Source organism: Myotis lucifugus, unplaced genomic scaffold (genome assembly GCF_000147115.1).
Source record: "Myotis lucifugus unplaced genomic scaffold, Myoluc2.0 scaffold_157, whole genome shotgun sequence".
In the NCBI taxonomy this organism is placed as follows: domain Eukaryota; kingdom Metazoa; phylum Chordata; class Mammalia; order Chiroptera; family Vespertilionidae; genus Myotis; species Myotis lucifugus.
The window spans coordinates 1,597,183-1,606,207 of NW_005871205.1; the positions used below are offsets into that span (position 1 = coordinate 1,597,183).

Sequence of the window (9,025 nt, forward strand, 5' to 3'; positions counted from 1 at the left end):
CAGTCTACATTTAATTATGGTTGGTAAAACAGACAATGGACAAACATCTTTCATAATGGGACTTGGGGAGGGGGCTTGACTCATGATAGGAGCTCAGCTCGGAGGCGCGCCGGACCTTTGTCTGCGCCGTGGCCCGGTGACCTCACGGGCGGCCACCGTGACATCACGGGGCGGCGATGATGTCAGGCCGGAGGGAGAACCCCGCGCTCTGACCCGGAGGGTGGCGGTGCCCCCGGCCCCCGCGCCCGGTCGGGAGGATTCGGTACCTCCCTGCGGGTGGCGGGGCCCAGGCCCCGTTCCTGACCCGGGGCCGGCCCTGCCCCCTCACCTGGGAGCCGCTGTGGCCTCATCCTTGAACTTTGAGTCCCGGGAGGAGGAGGACAGAGCCTCCCTCCCGCGCTGCACCTTAAACTTCCGGAGTTCCCACCCGTCCGGCGAACCCCTGGGTTTTCCGAACGTGGCAGGAACGGCAGCTGCCCTCCCATTTCACAGATGGTGGGAGGAGAACTTCAGGGAAGGCTGCGACCTGCCCGTGGTCACAGTTTAAGGCTCAGCTGGGATCTCGTCCGGGCTGTGCGGTCACACAATAGGGAGGGGGCCGTGGCGCTCAGATCTCTGCAGCGGGAACCTTGTGGGTGGCCCTGCTGCCCGGGGTCGGAGTACGCGGACGGCCTCTGATCTCAGGGAGGGGGGCGCACCCTGGGTGTCACCAACGCCCCCTGTTCTCTGAGGACCCAGGTCACCTGGCTCTGGGCGCCCTGTGTCGGGAATCTCCTGCCCACGCCGGGAACTGCCCAGGGCCCGTGTGGGGAGGTCTGTCCACGATCACAGGGAGGCTGGGTCCGGCACTGCCATGTGCCTGGAGGCTGTTTGCTGAGGGTGCGGGCAAGGAGAGCATCGCCAGGACTCCTGCCTCAGTGCACTGTCCCTCCCTCCCTCCCTCCCTCCCTCCGTCCCTCCGTCCCTCCGTCCGTCCTGCAGCCCCCAGCCAGGCGGAAATCTCAGCAGGCTCTTTGTTTTCCGTTCCCCACAGCCTGGGCCGGCTCCTGCCCTCACATATGCTCCTGCACAAGCTGCTGTGCTGCCCCCTCCTCCTATTCCCCACCCCCTCCCTCCTCCCTCCTCCCTCCTCCCTTCAGCGTACACACATTCTCCCCTAGACACACAGCCCCATTGTCTTCTCCATGCCCTTTCCCAGCCTTCTGGTTTCCAGATGAGCCCAACCTGACCCCCGCCCCCCCCCACTATACTGACCCCCCCCCCCCCCACACACACACACACACTGCCTCAAGGAAGGATCCAGGAGGGGCTGCAAGGCCCCTTTTCCTCCACCGCCCCTCCGCTGCTTCTGCCCCTCCTCCTCCCGGAAATCCCCTCTTCCTCTCCCACTGCCCCCTCCCCCCATCCTGTCTTCTCCCCTGGGCCTGGGCCTCCACTGCACAGCCTGGAGCAGTCTCTGCCCCTGCCTCCCCCTTTCCCCTGGTGCCTGAATCTTGCAGCTGAGGCCCCTGGAGGGAGGAGGGAAGAGGTGGTTGGACAGGCTCTGCCTCTCACCACCGCAGGATACCATACAAGCAAGCGTGTCCATAGCACGGACGGAACCTTTGTCCTGGCTGGGCCCCAAGCTGCCCCGGGCTAATCTTCTGCTCCAAGCCCGGGGACTTGCCTCAGTCCCCTCCCTGTCTCCAAAACCATAAAGTCAGCACATTCCTTAAGCAGCCAAGCAGACCCCCTCCCCCATGGCCCACCCCTCTTTCCCCACTCCTGCCAGGTTGGTCCAGGAAGGCTGCTTGCCCTGTGGGCATAGGCATACCTCATCAGTGCCTGGGCATGTATTTGCTTGGTGGCATGGCCAGTGGTAGTGGTGGGGTCAGGGAGAGGAGGTGAGTGCTAGAAATCCTTTGGGCATTTGGGGCATGAACTGCCCAGGTCCTGCAGAGGACATTATGGACAGGGCTGCCATGTGGCCTCTGCTTCGCTCTGATTCCTGCCTGCCTCCCACATGACTTACATCTGCCAGAAATGCCATGCCCGAGGGCCTTCAGTCCTGCTGGGTGAGCCCTTGCTCTGTCTAGGCCATGCCAGGTGTAACTGGTCCTGGCTGGGGTCAGCAAGGTCTTGCTGGCGGAAGGAGGCATGCTCACAGGTTCCTTGAGTGCTAACAGCCTGCTGGGGATGGGTGGAGGAGAGGGCGGGCAGCGGGCAGGATCAACAGGCTTCAGATTGCATGCAGTGCCATGAGCAGAGTCTTGGCGGTGCTTGCCTGGACAGTTTTTCTTGTCCTAGCCCCTCTTCTGTGTGCTGTACCGTAAAACAGAACCTGTCAGAGCTGTGGACTCAGACAAACATAGCCAGGTGCTGCTTCAGCTGTAGCTTCTGTTCTTTCATCTGCAAAACGGGATATTCAGCCCCTTCTCAGAGACAAGTGGTGAAGAGTGGTTGGGAGTGTAAACACAGTGCCTTGGAGGGAGGCTTTCCTCCTCTTTGCTTTAGGAGACACACCCTCGTTAGAGGGAGGGAAGGGATGGGGTAAAGTGGCCCCAAGCTGACCTTTGCCCATGGTTGTTGGCTGGGCACCCTCAGGGGTTGGGAAGCTTTGGCACTTAATCTCCGCCTATCCCTGTTCACCTTGCTCCCCGCCCCCCCCCCCCCGGCAGGTTTCAGCCCAGGCCAGTGAAAACTAACCTGGGGGGAGGGGATGGCTGGGCAGCCTGTTCTTTCCCAGTCCAGCTGCCATCCTGGGGGAGGGGTGCCAGCTGCCACCTGTTGGCCAAATGCTGTCTGAGGCAGCTGTCTCCGCCTCCACTGGGCCAGAACTCTCCTTCCCAGGACAAGAGCTGGGATTTTCTGGGGTCCTGGGGAAGCCGGTACCCTCAGGACTCTGCTTCCCCTCAGGTGGGGCTGCCTCAGAACCGGTCTGGTGAGGGCAAGAGGCTGCCCTCGTTAAGGGGGTGAGGCCTGGGGTTCTCCCTTCCCATAGTGTGGAGTCTTTTTTTTAAACACACAATTCTTTTTCTTTTTTAAAAATATGTTTTATTGATTTTAGAGAGAGGAAGGGAGAAGAATAGAGAGGTAGACACATCCATGAGAGAATCATTGATTGGCTGCCTACTGCATGCCCCCTACTGGGGATCCAGCCTGCAACCCTGGCATGTATCCTGGGGGAATCGAACCGGTTCATGGTCGGCGCTCAACCACGGAGCCACACGGGGCTATCGTGTGGAGTCTTGACCCTGTCTCCTCTCCTTTCAGCGAAGGAGTCTTCAAATGCCCTGAGGACCAGCTTCCTCTGGACTATGCCAAGGTGGGTCCACAGAGCCAGGCAGAAGCTCTTGCCCTTGGTGGAGGTTGGCAGCCAGTAGGCTCAGGGCCAGTGTCAACCTAGTACTTCCGAATCATGTGCCCCCACAAAGGTGGCCTGTTCCCTCCCACCAGGCCAGTTTGCAAATGAGGCCTGTATTTGCCCCGGAGGGCAGGCACAATGCCCAGCTTGTGGGGGTACACAGAGCTGCTCTGTGCCACAAGAAGTGCTCCCCTCCCCTCTGGATGGCTGGCCAGACCTGTGGCTGAGGGCCAGGACCCCTCCACCAGAGGGAAGGAGGCAGGGGGTTTGAGGGCTGCTTGCAACTAAGCAGGCTGATGGTCATGTGCAGGCATATTGGGGACCCTGGGATCCAGCAATAGAGCAGATACTCTATTACCCTATCGCTGGGCACAGAGGGGAATAAAGCCCAGGAGAGACTGTGGCTGGTTCTAAGATAGAGCTAGCCTATCTGGGGGTGGAGGAGGCAGGAAGTGGGGACTGTAGCAGGCTCTGACCCTGACCTGTTTCCCCCATTCCCGCCCCCAGATCTACCCGGACCCAGAGCTGGAGGTACAGGTATTGGGCCTGCCTATCCGCTGCATCCACAGTGAGGAGGGCTGCCGCTGGAGTGGGCCGCTTCGTCACCTACAGGTGAGGCTCAGATGGGGTGGGGACTGCCCCTCTCTTGGCAGGCACTAACCACAGCTCTTCCTGCCAGGGCCACCTGAATACCTGCAGCTTCAATGTAGTCCCCTGCCCCAATCGCTGCCCCACCAAGCTGAGCCGCCGAGATCTGCCTGCACACTTGCAACACGACTGCCCTAAGCGGCGCCTCAAGTGCGAGTTTTGTGGCTGTGACTTCAGTGGAGAGGCCTTTGAGGTGAGTGGGGTCTGGCTGAGGGTAGAGAGGGAGTGGGGCACCTGGTAGCCTGGGGATCCCTTAACTCAGCCCCTCTGACATTTCCACAGAGCCACGAGGGCGTGTGTCCCCAAGAGAGTGTGTACTGTGAGAACAAGTGTGGTGCCCGCATGATGCGGCGGCTGCTGGCCCAGCATGCCACCTCTGAGTGCCCCAAGCGCACCCAGCCTTGCACCTACTGTACCAAGGAGTTCGTCTTTGACACCATCCAGGTGAGGCCCTTTCTGAACTGGGCTGTGGGGCAGGTAGCAGGGAGTCAGGCTACTGACCACTGTCTCTGCTGCCCTAGAGCCACCAGTACCAGTGCCCGAGGTTGCCTGTGCCCTGCCCCAACCAGTGTGGCGTGGGCACCGTGGCTCGGGAGGACCTGCCAGGCCACCTGAAGGACAGCTGTAGCACTGCCCTGGTGCTGTGTCCATTCAAAGATTCCGGCTGCAAGCACAGGGTGAGATGCCCCTCCTTCCTGTCAGTCCCCTTCTTGATCCTTGAAGCCTGGCATAGACTAGGGCCTGAGCCCCTTGGCGGTCCCTGCTCTGCTGCTCTGAAGCTTTCAGTCCTTCCCCCTGCTGGCCAGCTTCATCCTCCTAGTGCCCTCAACCTTAATCAGAATGGAGTGCCTGCCACCCTGTACCCATTCCTCCCCTCTACCCTGGGCCTGCCCATACTGATAACTCTCCTCCCCTCCCCCATGGCCTGGGGCTTTGCCAACAGTGCCCTAAGCTGGCAATGGCGCGGCATGTGGAGGAGAGTGTGAAGCCCCATCTGGCCATGATGTGTGCCCTGGTGAGCCGTCAGCGGCAGGAGCTTCAGGAGCTGCGGCGAGAGCTGGAGGAGCTGTCGGTGGGCAGTGATGGTGTGCTCATCTGGAAGATTGGCAGCTATGGGCGCCGGCTACAGGAGGCCAAAGCCAAGCCCAACCTTGAGTGCTTCAGCCCAGCCTTCTACACACATAAGTATGGCTACAAGCTGCAGGTGTCTGCATTCCTCAATGGCAATGGCAGTGGTGAAGGCACACATCTCTCGCTGTACATTCGCGTGCTGCCAGGTGCCTTTGACAATCTCCTTGAGTGGCCCTTTGCCCGCCGCGTCACCTTCTCCCTGCTGGATCAGAGCGACCCTGGGCTGGCTAAGCCACAGCATGTCACTGAGACCTTTCACCCTGACCCAAACTGGAAGAATTTCCAAAAACCAGGCACTTGGCGGGGCTCCCTGGATGAGAGTTCTTTGGGTTTTGGTTACCCCAAATTCATCTCCCACCAGGATATCCGCAAGCGAAACTATGTGCGGGATGATGCAGTCTTCATCCGGGCCTCAGTTGAATTGCCACGAAAGATCCTCAGCTGAGCACAGGCAGGGCTCCAGGACAAAGGGGGGTGGAACATGACCTCTGTCAGGCACTGGCTGAACCTGGAGAGGGGGCAGGACCCCCTTTCAGCTGCTCTGCAGCCTCGGTTCTGTTACCCTATTTCCCCTCCCCCCTTCCTTACCACCCTCAGGTGCCTCCTATTGGTGCTTCAGCCCTGGCCGAGCAGGTCTTGGGGTCATCAAGGGCTTGGAAACAAGTGATCCTAGGGCTTGTCTCCTCTCCTGGGCAGGGCAGACATGCCTTGGTGCCGGCCACATTCTACCTGGACTGAGGTGCCTGCTGGTGCTATGTCCCAAGAGCCATTGGGGGGAGGGAGAGTTGGGTAGTTAAAGAATCTGTCTTGAGATCTGATTTCTCTTCCCTCTGTGTCTTCTGGTTATTTATTTACTTAGTGCCAGGAGGGCACAGCAGGGAGCCCTGATTTTTAATAAATCTTGAATTGTATTTATTAATTTGGTTCCAGTCTGACTCATCTGGGTTGATTAGGGCCCTGGAAGGCTGGGCCCAACTGTGAAAGCAAAGACCAGTCAGACTGGCTGCTCCTTTGCCCCCAGGATCAGCTGCCCTGACGGGTCGCCCTCTGGTGGACGACAGGGGAAGTGCACCAGGCTTTGTGTGGAAGAGATGCCTGCTGCTGCCCTCTGGTGGTGATTACTTTCATGTGGCAGACACTGTACATGCATTATTTTATTTAATACAACCATCAAGTGAAATATAGTTTTTATCAACATAATATAACCTATTTTAGTAGGCTGTATTGAAGATTTAATGAGAGAGATAAAGCATGTTCCTAGCACAAAATAAGTGCTTGATGAATGTTAACTCCAAAGCCCAGCCCACATCCAGAGACTAAGCTGAGCAAAGGGGCCTTTGAGGTACACAATGCTTGGATTTTCTCATCCATACTCGTTTGCTTTTCATATACACCTCGGTGGGTGCCTATGATTATCCACATTTAACAGATGAAATAGGAACAGAAAAGTGTATTGACTTGAGCCGGTTTGGGGCAGAGCCTGGATTCTGTTTCAAGCTCCAGCAATTCCTAGATGTATAGCTTCCTTATAATTTTGCCAATAGTTAGATTTGGATCCTTGCCTTGCTTCCTTTTTGGCAAGTTACTTAGCTATATGGAGAGGCATTTTGCTCTCCTGGTAAAATGAGAGTAATCCTTCTCACCTAGATTTACTGTAAAGATGATCCAATCAGCATTAAGTGCCTTACTCTCGGGTGGCCCTGAGAAGAGGCCCAATGATGGAAACTTATCTAGTAGAGGGAAGGTTCAAGGGCTGTAGTTCAGCCTGAGAAACTAACCACCAGCTTAGCCTTCAAAAGGTCAAATTCACTGATCTAGGGAGAGACGGGCCCTGGCTGCCTAATAAAGGTGACCTCTTCATCAGATAAAACCACCCTGGGACAATGACTTCTGGAAGCTAGTAGGGACAACATGTGCTCTAGCTCGTTTCCTTAAACCAGCGGTCACCAACCTTTCGGACCTCACGGACCACCGGATGGACCACCGGATGGCAACCGCTGCTCTAGCAGAAGAAATGTCTTAAGCATTTGCTTCAGGCAACAGATGGAACCATCTTTCCAAGAGCAGTCAGATACAATGGATCAAGCTTGGGCAGTCTTCTGGGAAGACTGCCACTGTACCATTCCAGGGAACGTGTACAACAATAGTGTATTGCAGTCAACTCCACACTCAGGCCTAGCCCTCATTCCAGTGGTGTCACAGGCAGTCACAGTTGCCTTGTGGAACTCAGGTCAGGTTTTTGTTTTGTTTTGTTTTTTAATCCTCACCCAAGGACATACTTAGGGAAAGAAACATCAATGTGAGAGAGGAAAATCGATTTGTTGCCTTCTGTATGTGTCCCAACTGGGGATCAAACCCACAACTCAGGTATGCCCTGGTAACCCTTCTTCAGTGCACAGGATGATGTTCAACCAACTGAAAGGGGGACCAGGGAATCTAGTTGACCTTTGAACAATACGAGTTTGAACTGCACGAGTCTACTTATACATGGATTTTTTTTCCAATAATACTGTAAATATATTACTTTGTTTTTAAACATTTTCCCTCTTGCTTACTTTAATAGAGCATATACTACATGTAACATACAAAATATGCGTAATCGGCTGTTACTGGTAAGGCTTCCTGTCAACAGGTTATTAGTAAAGTTTTTGGAGTCATTTTATTTTTATTTAACACTAGAGGCCCAGTGCACAAATTTGTGCATGGGTGGGGTCCCTCTGCCTGGCTGGTGACCAGGGCCAATTGGGGCCAGCCAGCTGGGGGAGGGACCGTGGGAGGTTGGCTATGGGAGTGTGCTGACCACCAGGGGGCAGCTCCTGCATTAAGCGTATGCCCCCTCGTGGTCAATGCACATCATAGCTACCTGCCGGTTGTCCAGTCACTTAGGCACATATATATATTGACTTCAGAGAGGGAGAGACAAAAACATCAATGAGAATCACTGATAGGCTGCCTCCTACACACCCCCTACTGGGGATCAAGTCTGCAACCCGGGCATGTGCCCTTGACTGGAATCGAACCTGGGACCCTTTAGTCTGCAGGCTGACGCTCTATCCACTGAACCAAACTGGCTAGGGCTAGAGTCATTTTAGACTATGCAGGAATGGGGGTAGTTAGAGGCACCTCTAACTTCTCTACCCCCATTGTTCAACTGTGAGTAGCTCTTTTGTTTTCATATATCTATATCTATATCTATATATATATTGATATCAGAGAGGGAGAGGGAGATAGAAACATCAATGATGAGAGAGAATCATTGATCGACTGCCCCTGCACGCTCCCTACTGGGGATCAAGCCCACAACCCAGGCATGTACCCTTGACCGGAACTGAACCTGGAACCCTTCAGTCCACAGGCCGACGCTCTATCCATCGAGCCAAACCAACTAGGGCTGTATGTAGCTCTCTGAGATTTTTTTCCCCTCTGCAGACAAAAAAGGGGAAAGTTCTGCAATACTAAACCCTTAAGATTCACCAAGAGTTACTTTTCATTTTACAGATTATAGCACTTACTACCTCCACCTCTGTCAGAGGCCCTCAGAATCCCTGTTGGAGGTGGGAGAAGTGGAGGGAGGGACGTTTAAATAGCTTATTAGCAAATTACCCATTTTTCAGTGACTTATGATCCTTGGAGTGAAAGTGGCAGTACACTTCAGACCTCCACGGAAGACATACTAACCCACCAAGGCCCTAGCAGTCCTGCCTAGGGAGAGGTCCTGGGTACCTCCTGGGGATTGACCAAATTTCATTCCTTACAATCCCAATACCTGGTCTGCAATAATGGCCTGGGGGGGGGGGGGGGCTTCTGAATCGGATGAACAGGGGTTCCCCTCTTAAAAATGAGAAATTACTTCCCTTCTAGTAAATGAGACGTTAGAAACCACTATAAACAAATAGGACAAGA

At 55.3% G+C, this 9,025-nt stretch overlaps 1 protein-coding gene across 1 annotated transcript; it reads left to right on the top strand.

Annotated features, from left to right (window-relative positions):
• Positions 1 to 3,044: 3,044 nt before the first annotated feature.
• Positions 3,045 to 6,041, top strand: TRAF4 (TNF receptor associated factor 4). Its single transcript, XM_006095534.3, has 6 exons — positions 3,045 to 3,304; positions 3,851 to 3,955; positions 4,023 to 4,184; positions 4,274 to 4,435; positions 4,513 to 4,668; positions 4,935 to 6,041. Exons 1-6 carry the CDS (start codon positions 3,116 to 3,118, stop codon positions 5,565 to 5,567), a joined length of 1,407 nt encoding a protein of 468 aa, XP_006095596.2. The 5' UTR covers positions 3,045 to 3,115; the 3' UTR covers positions 5,568 to 6,041.
• Positions 6,042 to 9,025: the final 2,984 nt, after the last annotated feature.